This window comes from Phasianus colchicus, chromosome 5 (genome assembly GCF_987193195.1).
Source record: "Phasianus colchicus chromosome 5, bPhaCol1.hap1.1, whole genome shotgun sequence".
NCBI classification, from domain to species: Eukaryota; Metazoa; Chordata; class Aves; order Galliformes; family Phasianidae; genus Phasianus; species Phasianus colchicus.
The window spans coordinates 52,639,773-52,657,558 of record NC_143440.1 but is presented as its reverse complement, the minus strand read 5'-3'; the positions used below and the strand labels follow the sequence as shown (position 1 = coordinate 52,657,558).

Below are 17,786 nucleotides of genomic sequence, written 5' to 3'. Positions count from 1 at the left end.
TCTTTCAGACACACTCTGGGACAGAAGTGCAGGGGTGGATGTTTGATGTCTACAGAGTGTCCCAGGCATGTTTTAGTCATATTTTTAGGAAAAAAAGGGCTAAATTCTTCTGGGAGCCAGCAGCTAGGATGAGGCAGGTTTTCGCAGTGGAGGAGGTGTGTCACAGCCACAAGCATGGGTGACACAAGTGCCCTTTGTCATCGGGGGAATACTGAGAGCCCCAGTGGTACTGGGGGGAGGCACTGATTAATTTACCCCCCCGAGCACCAGCTGCCAGATTTCCCAGGGGAAGAGGAATTCCCTGCTAGGGCTCTCCCTCCCAGCACAAGTCCTGAAGCCATCAGCATTCAGATGGTGGGGACAGCTCCGGCTGCAGCAGCGTGGTGCTGGAGGAGGCATCGCATCTCATTGCATTGCACTGCGCATCCTCCCACCCCACCCCCCTACTGCTGCAGGCTTCCTCCCTGCATCCCTCCATCCTTCCTCCCCCCTCCTCACCGCATCACTCCCCCTCAGCATCCTCCTTCCTGCATCCCTCCTTCCTGCATCCCTCCTTCCTGCATCTCTCCTTCCTGCATCCCTCCCTCTGCCATCCCTCCCTCTGCCATCCCTCCCTCCCGCATCCCTCCCTCCATCCCTCCCTCTGCCTGTGAGGAGCTGCGGACATGGCTCTTAGCAATTTCCTCTTTGCTCAGTGCATCTGCTACTTCCTGGCCTTCCTCTTCAGCTTCATCGTGGTGGTGCCGCTGTCTGAGAATGGCAACGACTTCCACGGCCGATGCCTGCTCTTCACAGAGGGCATGTGGCTCAATGCCAACCTCACCGTGGAGCGGCAGCGCTTCACCGTGCAGGAGTGGGGGCCTGAGGCTGCCTGCCGCTTCAGCATCTTCACCGGGCTCCTCTCTCTGCTGCTGGCTACAGTGCAGGCCTGGCGGACTCTCTTCTTCCTCTGCAAAGGGCATGAGGAGTAAGTACTCCTGGGGAGGGCAGGGGTGCCCACCCCTCCTGCAGACTGGGGCAGGTGGGAGCAGCCTGGGGACCAAACACTGAGCTCTGTACCATATACTGCCCTGCTAAAGGAGTTAGGGGTGACGTGGTGCCTTGCCTGCACACATACCCTACATGTATTCCATTTGTGCACAGGGCAACCTCAGGAGGATGCTCCTACACAGGGGTGTGGGGTGGGAGACAGATTTGTTGCTGTACTTTGGTGACTGCGTGCAGCACTTGGCCGTGCCAACCATGGTGGGTATGAAGGTTGCTATGGGGATGGGGTGATGCTGGAGGGTACCGCCTGCCTTGGTCCCACTGCACATCTCTGCGTGAGGAGGCCTTCTCCAGACCTATACTGGGTGTGTGATAAATCTCAAAGCAATGTGGCTGTGCCTGTGGAAGGAAGGAGGGAGCGGTAGATTATTCCACTGTTATTTTTATTCTGCTTTTCTTATGAGCTTGGCAACTATTGCAGAGAGCAGCTATTGCTTGGTTACGACAAGTGAGCAGAGCTGAGTGCTGTGTAGCAGCACGGCTGCTCCGATGGATTGTTTCTCTTTTCAGACAAAACAAAATGCACCAGGCCCTGCAGGAGGAGTAGGGCCCAGTGGTCCAGGCAGCAGATCAGTGGTGCCGTGCACAGTGTTTGGCTCTCTGGTCCCTGTCTTACTACCTTTGATACAGCCCTTGGCACAGGTCACCCAGCTGGTTGGTACTATGGAGTATTCAAGCATCCAATTGCATGGAGGAGGGAAGGAAGGAGAACACACTGGTGGCTGGCTGGACTAGAAAAGCTATTTTTTGTTTACCACAATGAGAGGAAAGTATAAAACAGAAACTTATTTCCATATTAAAACTTATCTTAGAAGAGTATAATCATGGACTTAGTGTATTTGAATTCATTTTCCTCTGGTCATCACATATCTATTGGGTAGTAGTTGAATCCAGACACCTTTTTTTCAGCTTTATAATTCAGAACCTGATTTCTGGGGGGAAGAAACTGGCAGTAGAACCCCTATAATAGTGTAATTTGTATTTGATATTTGGCCTGCTCCCAAATGTGTGTATTTAATCTTAAACAGATGGGCAAGCCTCTGGAGACTGTCACTTCAGAAGCTGCATTCAGGTTCCTTTGGGCTGAGCAGCAACAGCTGTGTAACTCTGCTCACATCATGCTACAGATATTTAGGACTGCTACCAACCCTCTTCAGAAGGTCTGAGCACCCCTTGCCTCAGGAGCAGGCTGTGCTCAGTGGCTTGCAGGATGGGAAGGCCATATGCTTGCTGTCAGCTGTGCTCTGGACCTGGGACCATTCAGTGCAACTGAAAGACAGAGTCCAACTCAGACACTTCACAGGCAGGGTAGCAAAGTGACTTCTGCCTTGAGTGTAAGCATTTACCATTACAGGGCATCCACTCAATCTGGAATGTGTAGCTGTGATTCTGATGCAGGTAGAGAAATAGGAGAAGCAGAGAGGTAGACCTTCCCATCTCTCTGCCAGGATGCTGTGACCTGAACAATCTTCATGCACGGTTATAGTGACAGCGATGGTGATGACAATGTTTTTCCCAGTGCAAATCAGGTACAGCACTGAGCTCTGCTTTGTTCAGGAAGTCAGATTCTGGACTTTGGCTCCTCCTCTGTGCTGCAAGGTAGCAAGCAGAGTGATAATCATTCCTTTTCTAGAGCTGTTATTAGTTCTAGTGTCAACCTTTATTCAAGAGTACAAGTCCACTCTTTTCTGTATCTTGGGCTGGCATGAGCCTGACCTAAGTTAGATATGAAACCAGGGCAGTGAAAATGAACATGAAAAACTGTGGCATGCCCATAACAGCTCCATCTGCTATGGAGCCTGGAACTCTGCAGCAGTGAACTGATGTACTGTAAGCCCAGTGAAATTGAAAGGGAAGAATGGTATTCATATAAACATTGATCTAGAAGTTGGGTGTCCCAGAACCAAGCTCCCCCTATAATCTATAAGAGCACATTTGAAACATGACTAATTTAACTTCTTCTGTATGAGCGGTGGGATGGCATGACCGCCCTTTTGAGAGAACTCCTTCAAAGCTCCTAATATTCCAGGACCAAACATCCCAGACCAACTGGTAAATGCTGCCTCAACTCATTTTAAATAAGTCCTTATGAGGCCCCATATGTCTTACCATGTGCAACCTGCAGAGTGGCTTGGGTTGCAAGGGACCTCAAAGACAATCCAGTTCCAACCGCCTCTGCCATGGGCAGGGTTGGCCACCAGAAATTAAGATGATCCAGCCCAGAATATTCCTAAAACCACAAACTCAAAAATACCTCTTGGATTTTAATTTAATAAGAAATCAGGGAAAATAAATGGCCTTTATTATTATCGTTCTCTGGAGTGAGTAGACTCCTTCTATCCCCAGCATAACAAAAGGGGCAATGGTGGGCAATTTGTCATATTCATTCTTATTGAATACTCTTTCCTTGTGGAGTTGCTAGTCTTTCTGCAACCTAGAATAAGTGTTCTGTTTTTCAATAGTGAGACTTTGCAAATGTCAGTTAGCAGCTTCAAATAGCAAAAGGCTTGGCCAGAAGAATGAGAAAAGGATCAAAAAGTTTTCATTAGCTAGAATTCATCATAGAATGATAGAATCACAGAATCACAGAATGGCCTGGGTTGAAAAGGACCTCAAAGATCATCTTGTTTCAACCCCCTGCCATAGGCAGGGTTGCCAACCACTAGACCAGGCTGCCTAGGAGAACTGAGGAGAGTTAGGTAGCAAAGTGATCCTCTTTCAGCGTAACCCAGTCATGAGGAAGACTGCCCCATGAGACTGGAAGATGGGTGAGCAATTCCTTATGGCATCACACTGAGCATCTTCATACCTCCCAGCACAGCACATGGTTTGGGCAGGCCCTGGTTGCACAGACTTATGGGGTTGGTGTAAGCTAACATCTGGCTGGCAAAAATAATGTATTGACATCGAAGCCAGAGATATCCCAAGAGAAGCTGGCCTGCTCTGCAAATTGCCCATAAAACTGAGATTCGTGTCCTATGATACCAGAACCTTGTGTTACATTGCTTAAAATGATTATAGCTATCAGTACTGTGTTGTTTTATTTTTATTTTTAGTTTCCCTCTCCTAGGCAATTTTTGTCCCAATTATCATTGTGGTCATGAAATAATTTAAACTCCAGTTGCTGCATAATTTGAGCTAATGGCATTTATTTTAACAATGGTGATTTTCATCATTACAGCTAATGAAGGCCATTCTGTGTATGAACAATTGCCACTTACTGTTTATGATTTAGAACCATATCCTCTTACGGGGAAAAAAAAAAATCAAAGAAGCTTAAAAATGAGGATAATCTGACTCAAAATCATAATCCATAGATTTTCAATGTATTAGGTGGTCTTAATTAAAGCATAAGCGTTTCAAATGGAAACTGATATCTTTTTGCCTGCTATATACTGCTTGGAGAGACTGCTGATGTTGTGTTTCAGATGTTTATGAGTTACATTTTTCTTCCCTTTTATTACAGCTCTTTCTTTTATGCCTTCCTGAATCTGCTGATCAGCGCCTTTGTGGTGTTTATCACGTTTATTGCCAGCACTATAGTGAGTGTAGGATTTAACATGTGGTGTGATGCAATTACTGAAAAAGGAAGCATGCCAAATAGGTTAGTACTAAAGAATATATTTTCTTCCTTTTATTTTTTGTATATGCACAAATGAACAGTGTTGGTACAAACTGTAGTTATTACGTGCAAGGTAATCAAAGAGAAAAATAGGGAACTCCAGATTCATTTCATTTGGAACAAAACTAGAAAACCAAGGTTTGTTGCTTTTAGTTCCCCACAAAACAAAGTATGGTTTCTGTGATGTTTCATGGGCTCTTTTAGAGTCATGAACACATGCAAAAGAAAACCAAAAAGTTTCATTTACAAAGGAGATCTGGATTTGGAAATGATGAAGCGGGGAATGTGGTGCTATGAGCAGGGCAGGGGACTGGGAGACAGGGTCCTGACAATAAAAGGAAAGAAAAAGCTGACATTTTATGTCATATGATATTGAATAAGTATACTACTTAAAGCATACATTAATGTTGCACATTGTCATATGTTGTAAAGTGCCATAGTAAATGTTCTGTTTAGGGCTGCAACGATTAATCGAATTATTCGAATATTCGGTTAAATATTCAATTACAAAAAGCGTCTAATCGAATATTCGGATAAGAACCCAAGATGACCGACAGCACTGAAAAGGACAGAGAAGAGGCTGCAGAAATCAAGCAAGAGATAGAAAGACAACCTCAAAATCCTGGGATTTTTTTCACACCAGTAACAGTCCAAGTTATTTGTAAAATCTGTAGGCAGCCTCTATCTTACCATCAGAGTTCCGTCTCCTTGCTGGAGCATCCGAAACAAAAACACCCATACAATCCCTTCTTCTGAGGCTTTTCCTGATGATGTCAAAAGGTAATGGAGGCTCATACACTTTGTTTCATTGAGGGGCGAAGCAGATGAGCTGGGCTGATGCCAGATGCGTATCAGTGGGAGGCACTTGGGGAGTGGGAGAACAAGGGTATAGTGTTTTCATAATATCTATTACAGTTCCATTTCATGAAAGATTGGTGTTATCACTTATATAATTACACATTGCTTTTTAAAAGAAAGTATTTACATGCTTCTTTTACCCTAGTTATAGAGAAGATTGGCAAGCAATCCAGTTACCGCACCAACTTATATATCTTTTTGTAGAACTTGTCATTGTGACTGTTGGAAACACTTAGATGTTTCTTTGTTCTATGTTTGATTTGCCTGTCTGGAAATTCTGAAATAACTTTCTTTCTTCTTCTCCCACCCCCAAATGCTTTCCTTGGACAGCTGTGAAGAATTACAGGATATAGATCTTGAACTGAACTTAGAAAACTCTGCTTTCTACGACCAGTTTGCTATTGCACAGGTAGGTCATGGGTCTATTCCAGTTCATTTACCATTGGCACATTGATCTGAGATTGTTGGAGCTGAACTACAGTCCTCTGACATTGATGGGAATGTTTCCATTGACTTCCATGAGTGGTGAATCAGCATGATTGTGAATGGTCACATTTGCATTTTATATTCAAAAGAGATAGTTTTGAATGCAGACATGTCAAAATCTGACTCTTACTCATCATGGAAAATCTACTGTTTCTGCAAAGTATGAGCTTTTCAAAGGCTGCAATGCTCTGGTGCCCTGGAGCTCTACACTGCTGTCAGGAATGAGAACAGAATCAGAATGGCTGACCTGCAGAGATCGTGGGGCTGTGAGCTTTCTCTTTGTCAGAGATACCCTGAATCCTAAATTTGGTTAAGCCCATGTATATACCTTCATATCAGATACACTGAGGAAACCACAGTATAAGATATTTGAATATATCTCATTAATGACATGGTGCTTAAGAAATGAATGGAAAGCTTCCAAGTCTCTGTATTTGGTCATATAAACCCAGATGAGCATATTCTTGTTACCAAGTCCCATAGAATAATTCAAAAATATTATTTACTCATGAACTGAGATAATGTTAAGAATGAGCAGAAATACTTAAGAGACATTCTAAAGTACATAAGACATATAGGACCATACACCTCCATTTACATAATTGTGGCCCTTGTTTACCTAAACTGGTTATTAGAATAAACAGCTGCCCTGCTGTCTAGAAGTGTTTAAATTGTCACTTTTCTTAAAAATAAAAACTGCAATATGTCAAAGCTGAAATACAAGGATTCAATTAACCTGTTGCTGTTGTCTCTTTTTTTCTTTTTTCTTTTTCTTTTTCTTTTTTTTTTTGTTGTTGTTGTTGAAGGCATAATGAATTTAAAATGGAATTTCTGCCAGAAAACTTTACTACAAACAAGCATCATAGGGGAGGCCAACAGTCAAGTACCTGAATCAGTAGAAATGTAGTTATTTGCACAGTTAAACAGGAGAGACTAAGTTAGCAACTTACTGCAGATCTGAGGCTTTAAGAACAGATCTCAAATGCCATGCATGTATGAGCCACCATGCACTAAGGTGTGTTGGATGAAGTTTATCTTTCTGAATTTCTGCTATTGTGAACAAATTACCCCAGAATGTAGCCATTCAATTGGTAGTATTTTCTGAATAGAAATGCCTTAAAATTTCTATTTCTCTACAGATAGCATGATGTTCAAAGGACTCAGGAAAAAAGTTTTGGAAAAGTGTATTAAAGCATATGATAACATATGCTTATGATAGCATATGTGAGAAATAATCTCAAGAATTTTGAGACAGCCAGAATGTCACGTATTTGGGAAGTTCAGCAGCTGCATGTGAATTATACAGAATTCTTCATTCATGTAATCAGTACGTTTTTGTTTCCTGAAAAAACATATTGTTTCTTTTTTTCTTCTTAAGCTGAAAATAACTAGGCAGGCTTGAGGAGCAGTAGGACCAGAACTTGTAGTGACTCCATGGCCTTTTGTTTGGGTGACATTTTGATCTTGGACGTTTGATTTTGTCTTTATGAAACACTACTGACATCTTCATCATTTCTTTTCTTCTTCAGTTTGGTCTGTGGGCTGCCTGGCTGACGTGGCTGGGAATCACCATTCTGGCTTTCCTGAAAGTGTATCACAACTACAGACAAGAGGACCTGCTAGATAGCCTGATTCATGAGAAGGAGTTGTTGTTAGGAAGATCCTCTTCACGAACCTGTTTGCAAGATGAGAAAAGTGCCATGATCTAAAGTGTAAGCAAATTTCCAGGGCAGGATCTAGAATTTATTATTCAGTAGTGTAAGATGATGTTGAGTCAGAGTATTGAGTGTGTGAGATCTTTTCTTTTCTGAAAAAAGATATACTTGTCAATCACTCACTCCCTCACTGAAAAATTCTTGGCAGAAGTATTTATGTTAGGATACAGAGAACAAACTGCCACGTGTGCCTTTGGCGCAGCAACATTTCTGTCCTGCACAGACATGGAACAGCACAGCCTGCAGTCTGCTGTTGCTAGCAGTGCTCCTGTATGCTATTGCTGCCTTTTGGGACACTGTGCATTTTTGAGGACATGCTGGCAAGAGCAGGCTACAGAGTCTAGGCTATTCCTCCAAACTATTCTGCAACAACAACTGTAACTGGAGATGTGACAAGGCCCTCTTCTCTCCATCTCTTCCCCTTTGACAGTAAATCTCCCCATTCTCACTTTGTTCTGAGCGATTGCAGCTCTGGTCCAGGTACAGGCTCTTGCTGTCTCTGTTTTTGCTATGTGTGGACACCGTGCTGTTGCTCCTGCTCTGATTTTGAGTTTGTTTAGAACAAAAGACCTATGTTCCAGATGATATTTATTATTATTAGATGGTGTTAATGAATTTCATGAAACCACAATATGATTACTATCTGTTGAAAGCTGTGTGTCATTTCAAGGGATGATGGTGGTGATGGGTTGATGGTTGGACTTAGTGATCTTAGAGGGTTTTTCCAACCTTAATGATTTTTAGAATGTTTGTGTTTTTTTTTCTTCTTAGATTTTGGCATGACCATCAGTTATTATGGCTTCTTGAAGTGTAGTTTAGCTAGCAATTTCTGACGCTTGCATACTAAGAAATTAAGCTGAGTTCATAGGATTAATGCTTGTGCGTTTGTAAACGTAACTTGGTCCCCAATATTGTATGCTATTCAGTTCTGAGTATTAGAGTTTACTCGTGATATTTATTTCATATAGAGTACGCAAAATTACTGTAAGCATTTGCATTGTAGGTATCTCTATGTATCTATCAACATAGCAAGGAGCATGAACAGCTGAGTTATTCCATAGGTAGCTCCGTGCTGAATGGGGCTGTTCCCCACTCCCAGGCAGGAGTTACAGGGCTGACAAATTTTGCTGTGATAAGGGAGAACTGTTACTTTCACAAAGCTCACTAGCGATCCTGTTGTTGCTTTCAGTTTTGTTTGGCCAGCACTTTAATGAATGAGGTGGATGAAAAGTAGGTCCAATAATTAAGCAGAATAACTCAGATGAACGTGAGATTTGCATGGCAGAGAAATAAAGTTGTGCTAGAATTAGGCAGTTATCCATGTGTGCACAATGCAGAGAAGACTCTCATTCAGCAGAAAACTTCAGCAGGAAGTTATGTTTCTAAGAGTATCCTGACACTGCCTGTGACAGCTGAGCTTGAGTGGACTGAATTTATTGCAACACAGGTGTAGATCATGTCCATCTGTACTGCCTGGTAAATAGGCCTAGGGAGAAGACAACAGGCTGCTACCATTTACTGTGGTCCTCTGGGACCGTCTGGTACTTCAAGTTAAGTACCTGTTTAAGTGGCTGAAACAGAATTTCATAACAAAGTCATAACAAATCCTGTTATTTGTAAGGATTTTAGGGCATAAAATCTAACAGTACGTTTAACAACCAAATTGTTCTCATAGATTTAAGGAAAAAAGCAAACAGCCACAGGGTGTGAAGCAATGATCTGGCCCTGTGAATGTCACTTGTATACCTAGATGGCCACAGCTGTCTGGAATGAAATCTTGTTTTTCAGTGTGATTTCCACTCCCAAGAGAGTGTAATTCCTTTAAAGCTTTACAGAAGTGGCTTTTTTTTTTTTTTTTTTTTTTTTTTGGTAGTTGTGAAGTTCCTAAAGAGGGAATCCGAGCTCAAATTAACTAATACTAATCTAAAATTCAAAAACCAAGATTATTGGAGGTTTTTTCCTCAGTTTGTCTGTTGCAGAAATGCTAAGTCATGATGTGAAGCAGTGATTGAGCACTAGTGGAAGGCAGGGCCAACCCAGGGGAGCTCAGGTGCATGCAATGGATCTGAGTGACCAGAAGAGATGGAGCCAGGATCCACCCCTTCCCAGACCTCATTTAAGGGTTGGAAAAAGTGTTCGGGATGTGAAGGTCACTTTGTTTCCCAGTTGCTCCTTTGACTGTAGGAGACACTACTTCTCTTTCTAATGTCTCTCTGTGAGATTTGTCAGTGATGTCTCCTTCCACAAATTACATCAGTGTATGCCCAACTCCTCACTTAGGTCAGCGTTGCTACTTTATATAATGTGTTTTCTGTTTATGCCAAATTGTACTTCAGCTGAAGTAATATGGGTTGGGCCACGGTTTCCTGTTTTGCCTGGGAGTCTGGAGAAGTGGGGACAGAAGGTAGTGAGTGCTTCCTCTTACTTTCTCCTGAAGCACCAAGACTTGCTCGTTCTCCCTGAGGAGGAAGATGCTGCTTCTCTTCAGTAAAGTTGCCCAGAGTTATTGCACTCTTCTACCTCTTTTCCTTTGTGTCTTTTTCTCCTTTTTACCTCCATGAGAAACAGTAGATACTGAGGCTAGAATTTCTACTTTTGATGGTTCTTGTGGTTAATGTTTGTACTGGCATTTATCACTTTGACACTATCTTACCAACGTGATCTTCTTTTGTTATGTAGCTTTGAACATCTGGGGCAGCTGCAATTCTACCACCAAGGAAAAGTCAATAGGAACGAAATAATTTTGGAAGCCCCAACAAGAATCACCTGTAAACTTTGTCATAAAAGTTCAACCTGTCTAATTCATTCACCTGGGTGAATTCTGTTACCCCTACTTCACAGTACCCACGTGTGCCAGCATCTTGGTTGCTGGACTTGACTGGTGAATTAAAAAGAGGTTTTGAGTCTCATGTGCCATGGGTCTCTCTTCATCAGTTTCATGCAACTGAGTGGGTAGAGTGAGGCTGACATCCAGTTTGCAAGCATCAGTGATGCTTATAGGTAAAGCTGGTGTTGAAGGAAGCCCCTGGGCTGGTGAGCAACTGCCTGCCTGAGCCAAGGGGAGGAAGGGTGCAGTTATTGGGCCTGCTTTAGCTTTTCTGATTGCGTTTAGCTTTCTGCAAACTCTTCTCTGAAACCTTGGACACTCAGGCCATCAACTGAAAATGTGTTGAATACTGACATTATTTACACCTTTCTATCTATGTATAGAAGGTCTCTTTCACACCCATCTCTCTCATACCATTCTAATCCCTGCTTTTAGTCCTTCATTGTCAAACAGTCCATTTAGCTGTAGTAGGATTTTGTATTAATCAAACGTTGCCTTTCTGTGGTATTTCAATGCTTTCTCTATTTTGCTCTCCAAAAGCAGGTGTCTGGGAACACTCTACCAAGAGGTGTATTTAAAGAACTAGAGCTTTGCCTGGTATTTATATTTATTATCATGTGACGGAAGGGAGGGGAAAAAAAAATCTTTGTGACATTTACTTGTGCAACCCACCTGTTGCTGCCGATAGCAAAGCTGGGGTGTTTGTGTACTGCTGTAGTTTACTTGCTGTGTCCCCTATAATGATAAACTTATAGTCAGGGAGTCTTAATTTCAGCTTGTTTAAATTTCTAGTAAGAAAGAGTGAACCTTAGACAGTAAAAGATAAATGGATACTGCTTCTGAGACACTGGAGTACTGTCTCACAATTATTCTATTATACTGAATGAATTCTCTGCATTCTGGCTACCATCTGTGGTTAACTTCCTTGCCAGTTCCCTGTCAGTGGCATGTGTTGGGTTAAAAAAAATTGAGCTACAACATGTTGGCTGAGCTTTTAGCTCAATTCTGGTTATTATTATATAATGGAGAAACAATTGAGGCTAACTTTTGGAATAGGGCACAAATGCTAACAACATCCTGTCCTGCTAATTCATTAGGAATCTTTCAGCTGTGAACTTCCAGTAGGAATCGCGAAGATAAGAGCCTGATGATTTACTTCAAGAACTGAAGGATGTGTGTGCCATGGCAATGTTTCTATGGTCCCTTACAAAAATGGTTATTGTAATAAGTGGTGATGGATGCTTGAATAGATAGATCTTGTTTATGGAAGCGTTCAGTGTCAGGGAGATAGTGTACGTACGATGTACACTGACAAATGACTCAAACAATTCCATTGCTCTACTGTGATATGAGTATGTGCAGCTTGGTTTGGAATAGTTGTTAGATTGCCTTAACTTTTGACACTGCCTTTTTCTTACTAATATTGGAGTCTGTGTAATAATGCACAGGTTATGATATCTGGATGTGAGCAGAGTGGCCAGTGCACAGCCTTTGAAGGGCTGGAATGTGTTTCTAATGGGGGTTTTGAGAGGTTTTAACTCCTCTCCAGTCTCTGGGTAATGTCCTGATGTTATGGTGTGTTAGTTCTGGTAAGAACAAAGTTAAATTTCCTTTCAAGACCATCGCTCCCTACATAAAATGCTGCTGATTTAATATATGTAGTATTTAGGATGGAAGTAGAGCTACAGAGAAAAAGAGCACACGTTGTATGAAATTGGTGCGTTAGCAAAAGACCATTTTACCCAAGACTCAGGAATTTTGCACCATGGGCTCCTGGAAGAAGTGGTGACTTGGCATGGACATAGCCCTGTTGTTAATTCCTGTGCATTTTAAGTACAAACATAGACAGATAACAGAACATATCCTGAGAGGAGTCTCACCCCTTCTGCCAAATGATGCAATTCTGAAATACAGCACTGGCTTAAAACAGCCACAGTGTTTTTTGGAACCAGTCATTCTTTTCAGAAGAGAAGATCAGGTGAAAAAATGAAGGAAAACGTATTTCAGATACAGTTATGTAGCAGTAGGAATCTAGATGGGAGAATTAATTTGGAAACACATTTTCTTCACCAAAGAAGCTCAAGCAGATCTTTGCTGTAGCACGTTGCCTCCAATGTGAATAGTGGGTGAAAATGTCCTTGGCTGAGTTCTTTGCTGAAATAGAGGGCTATGATGGACAAGCTAACTTGTGTTCTGAGTTTTGGGGGTATGGTGACTTGCATGTGAAATGCAAAACAACCTGAGGGAGGACACCCAGGATTCCCTTGTACACATGAAGGCATTCAACACTAAGATATGAAGCCATGCTTCGCCTTTGTTTGTCCTCCAGAATCTTTTAGTATTTGTCATAAATTAATCCAAACTGTGTTTTCACCTCATGTATCTTAGTCCTTAGCTTGGTGGCTGAAGACTTCTATGGAGGAGTAGGAGTATGAGTACATGTCTCTTTAGCCTGATGTAGATATGGAATCTGGGGTCCCCTTCTCAGGGAAGTGTGAGCCATGGGCCATCATACAGTCTTTATGCTGGAGACAGGGTTTCTGCACAGTGTCAAATACACATCAGTCCCTGTGATGGGTCTTAGAAAATGAAGTATAAAATGTGCAGACTCAGAGCTGATGTCTCCTGCACAATACAGAGCACAAGGCAGCCCATGCAAACCAGGTGTTGGTGAATGTGGCTTTCATAATCCCCATTCTCTGAAAATCTCACCTCAAACACATTGCATGTAAAATCACTTCTATTGTTTAAAATGTAAATTCTACAGAAATCTAGGCAGTCATTCATTGGTCACCTTCATAGTTTTCTATGACAAACCAATCTGGTTTGGTAAAACTTTTGTCTCTTTTCTCTAAACCAGTGGCCTGGGTGTGTACATCCTTGAGCTAATGGGAATTATCTGTATACAGATCCTAAACTTGCATCTTAGACCATTTCCTTTACTAATTAAAGTAGTCATTTTTATCTCTATGCAATGTTTGCTTTGGAGATCAGAAATATTCTATCCTTGAACTTAGGGAATCAGGGAGGATAATGTTTTTACACACCCACATAACTTCATGAGCACTGGAATGATATTAGAATTATTTCTGTTTGTTGTCCTAACCCCTGAAGTATACATTTGTATTTTTTTGTCCTTTACAATGAACAGATATAAAACTAAGAGTTCTTCTGTTTTTTGTTTTTGTTTTTTTTTTCTTGAAGTGACAGCCTTCCACTCAATTTCTGAATATAACAGCTTCACAGAATGCAGCACTTTGATGTGCTCCTGGCATAGAAGGGAAGAAAGCAACTGTACTCTCTAAATGTTTTTTTTCTGAGAAGTTTAGACAGCAGTTTTCTTAATATATAGCTAGTACTGCTTATTTTAAGGCAGGGATGTAAATGATAGCATTTTTCCATTCTGTTACTGCGAGGAGTATTTATATAACCATGCATTTTTTTTTTGTTTGTTTCTTTAGTCCATGCCAAAGAGTAGAATTGAACTGATACTGCAAACATAGTTTAATGTGAATGTATTCACCTGAGTGCTTAAACCTTTCTACCTCTCATACCAGCTATAGTTGCTTGAAGTGATATTCAGTTCTTTTGGCTGTTACGTGCAATATTTGTAAAAGCATAAATCCTATTTTCACAGATAGCATAGGGATTTGGGACTTAACTCTTAACTTCCTTGGATTTAACATTTTTTAAATTCAGATCCTTGTTCCTAAAAAAATAGACATAAAAGCCCCAAAAAGGGCAGTGAGATTAGCTGTTTAGATTAGTCAAATAATGTTATTTATTCTTTTCACCAAAACCAGCCAGCAACTGTGATGTTTTAGACATGGGAGTTTATATGTTACTTCTAATATTGTATTTCACAGAGGTGGCAGAGCACCGAGCAAATATTAGAAGGGCTGTAGCAGTCATTGCTCAGCACTCCCCATGGGCAAGGAGTAGCAAGGCACAGCTTTAACTTCCCCACTGCCTGGGGAGTCTTCCTGTTAGAACTTTTCTGCCTGATTTGAAACTTATTTAAAAAAAAAAAAAAGACATTTTAGTGGTGATGGTATTTATCAAGGAGATATATTACCTGGCAGCAAGAGCAATTCACCAAAATAGCTTGAATTACTTGTTTATGGTGGGAACGCAGTGTGAGGTATTTTTGTTCCTCTTTTCCACCTGTCTGTGGTGTAAAGAGAGGGTGGAGATGCCCTGCCAGGAGGTAGGAATGAAGATCCATCACTGTTGTTGACTTCTTGGGTGATTTCTTACATAAGTGGATATATGTCCCTGTGGTGAAAGTCCTTATTTTTCCCCTCCTTTCCCCCCAGGTTTGTGTGTGTTTGACTCGTTTGTGTACAGCTTCTGAATAGTATTTATGAATGTAAGAGGAATTGCAGCTCCTATGGCAGACTTTGCCATTTGTTAGAGAAATAAAAAGCATTTCAGCTTTTTGCTATTCTCATTTGGAATCCTCGAGGTTTGGTGCCAAACCCTTCCTTTTACACAAGCCAGGCCTGATCTGGCTGACATCTTGCTCTAAAAGATTACCTAGATTGGTGCCAGCATTCCCTTAAGCAACCTGGTGGAATCAGATGAGTGGGATGTTAATCCATAGATTTTACAGCAGGGAGATGTTTGAAAATCCTGTCATGTTATACCACATAACACAGTCCAGAGTGCTTCACCCACTCAGTACCACAGCAGGAGGAGTTATTTTTTTCTTGTTCAACACTGCAAAGTGCAACTGTTTGTGTCTAAAATACGGCACATCCTCCTGTAGCACATTGGATCTTGATGTTAACTAACTATTGCAATAATTTAAATCCTCATTGTTCAATGTGGTCACCATTTGGCTTCTAAAGATGTTGACAGTCTCCTCAAACAAATATTTTTTAGGAGATGTAAACAGTTCTTTGGTGAATGACTACAAGACCACTGCATCAGGACCACATCCACAGTAAATTGGTGCATTTGAGATTTTTGTCAAATACTACCTGAATAAAACTACTGCTCTTTTTTCAGCTCTCTTGAGAAATGAATATATCATGATCTAAAGTGTGCTGCTAAAAGGTTTTTGCAGGTTTGTAAAGAAAAATAATAATCCAGTTCCACTGACATCTCCTTACCCTGAACCTTTCTTCTCTAAAAACATTCTTGGAAACATCACAGAGTTTTATTGCCATCAGGCTAATCAGGCCTTGTTTCTTGTGTCTCTTCCTATCAGGAACAAGGACAGCTAAAGGGGGTAGGAGTACTGTAAGTCAGAATAAAAATAGATAATGAGAACTGTTAGTGTTTTTCCTGTGAGGGATTTTGGCATTCAGGCTGTGACGTGAGGGATCCAGTGTGGCAGAGCCTGGGCTGGCAGTGCTAATTCCAAATTTAACCTTTGCTTGGAACACTCAGGTTTTCATAACTTGTTTTTGAGGTCTCCAGACTTTAATTTAACTGCTGAAAGTGGGATTGGGACAGATCTTTAGCTGGTGTACACAGCTTAGCTTTATAAGACTTGCTGGAGCCATGCCAGTCCACACAAGCTGAGGGTAGAGCTTGCTCTGTTTTGAATATTCTTTTTCATGCTTTGTATGCTCTTCTGCAGTGTGATGAGTGCTGATGTGGAGCATTAATTGCATGCGTTTGACAGAAACAGAGTTGGAGTTTAAATTTATTGTTGTTTTGATACAGTCTCAAAGGGGGAACTTTATACTAGTATTTTAAGGCAAGCATTTGTAAACACCTTGGAAATAGAAATTGAAAGTCCAATCCTTCTGCTAATGGAGTCATTGACAGTGTTTCCTTTGGCTTTAGAAGGGAGCTGGACTGGGTTCAGTGTAAGTGGTATACTCAAGTATTACTGATAACAACTAAGTGTGTTTTATATATTGATGCTTTTTGCTGGACAGTGCATTGGCTTTTTATGATTTGTTGGTATATACAAATAAACTATTTGAAAAGTTAGTATTTCTGTGCCTGTTTTTTTTTTTTTTATTTTTTTGAATGTGAATTGAAATTGTTACCATATTGGTTTAAAAAAAAAAAAAAATGTGGTGGCACCCTGGTTAGTGCACTCATTGCCTGGAATCTCCTTGCTGCAGCTCCCATGGTAACAGACATGACCAACCTCCTAATCTGAGCCCTTTCACCATCTTCCAGCAGTGAACTCTAATGCAACAGAAGGCAAGGAGATGATGATTCCATGTCAGGATACTGCTGAAGGTCAGCTAGTTAACAAGTGTAGAGGGCTATTGCAGGTTGCATGGGGGGGGGGGGGCATTTTCTAATTGTCACCTGACTAATTCCTATAGCAGCAGCCTTTCTCTCCAGAAGTGAGACTAAATAATCCCATCAGCCACTGTAGAGAAAGAAATAGTGAGAAAGGAGTCCACTCCATTATCTTGGAGGTTCCTGAATTATTTCTTGAGGGTAGCTGCAATGTTTTCTCTTTTTGTGGTCACGTGCTGCTGACCTTCAGCTTAGTTTGGAGTGGTGAAAGGCAGAAAGAACTAGAAATGCTGCCACAGACTGCTTGTGTTCCTTGTTTTCAGACTCAGTGCTGGAGAACTGAAGCAATAGAGTAGGGCTAGATGCAGACTTTGGGGCTGCAAACATGACTGCAAAGTAGGTTAGAGGTTAATGCAAAAAAAAAAAAAAAGTGTCGTCTCTCTGTGCTTTTCTACTGCCTGTAATTGTATGGGTATGGCTACACCAGCTAATGCAATCAGGTGGTGCTGATGGGGTGAGCCTGCCTGAAGAGGGTGCTGGCATTTGCCCTCAGTTTTTGCTGCAGGAATGCACTGCACATTGTCAAAACAACACTATGATCTGCTGATTCCTGCTATGCGTGAATTTAACTCCCGTTGCACAGGGGATAATAGGGAGCACTTCTGCCTTAGGCCTGTTTTCATGCACTGAACTCTGTGCTCTCTTCTGTCCCTTGGATTCTTGCCAATCCAGACACTGCTCATAGCAAGCTCATTTACTTGCAGCCTTCAGAACATGCTGCAAGAATCTGTCCCTCCTCTCTGCAATTTGAGGCAAAAAAAAAACCCAGCATTTCTAAACTAGACTAAATAATTGCTCAGATAGCTGGCTTTTAGTTAGTCTTCATGTCGGCACCACAGTGAATTCATGTGAACAGTTTTGATTATTTATTACAAACTGTAGTCCCTCTCCTTTTGTTTTCCACTTTATAAAGCAATTCTCAGGAGTCAAACTGGAGGAAAATGTTACCCAGCACAGCCTG

The 17,786-nt window shown here is 41.5% G+C and overlaps 1 protein-coding gene across 2 annotated transcripts; it reads left to right on the top strand.

Moving 5' to 3' along the window:
* Positions 1 to 446: 446 nt before the first annotated feature.
* TMEM179 (transmembrane protein 179) lies at positions 447 to 16,443 on the top strand. 2 transcript variants are annotated; one of them, XM_090141721.1, is made up of 5 exons: positions 447 to 967; positions 4,514 to 4,651; positions 5,858 to 5,936; positions 7,543 to 7,725; positions 10,408 to 16,443. In XM_090141721.1, exons 1-4 carry the CDS (start codon positions 666 to 668, stop codon positions 7,720 to 7,722), a joined length of 699 nt encoding a protein of 232 aa, XP_089997847.1. In that variant the 5' UTR covers positions 447 to 665; the 3' UTR covers positions 7,723 to 7,725; positions 10,408 to 16,443. The 2 variants fall into 2 exon arrangements, with proteins under 2 accessions (XP_089997847.1, XP_031448731.1); XM_031592871.2 differs by lacking the exon at positions 10,408 to 16,443 and having other exon boundaries at positions 7,543 to 9,389.
* The last annotated feature ends 1,343 nt before the right edge of the window (positions 16,444 to 17,786 follow it).

What these genes read in the sequence shown, in the direction of transcription:
- TMEM179 (XM_090141721.1), top strand. Translation starts at nt 666, where the DNA reads ATGGCTCTTAGCAATTTCCTCTTTGCTCAGTGCATCTGCTACTTCCTG. An exon ending in AAAGGAAGCATGCCAAATAG is followed by an intron (nt 4,652 to 5,857) that starts GTTAGTACTAAA and finishes TTCCTTGGACAG; the next exon opens with CTGTGAAGAATTACAGGATA. An exon ending in ACCAGTTTGCTATTGCACAG is followed by an intron (nt 5,937 to 7,542) that starts GTAGGTCATGGG and finishes TTTCTTCTTCAG; the next exon opens with TTTGGTCTGTGGGCTGCCTG.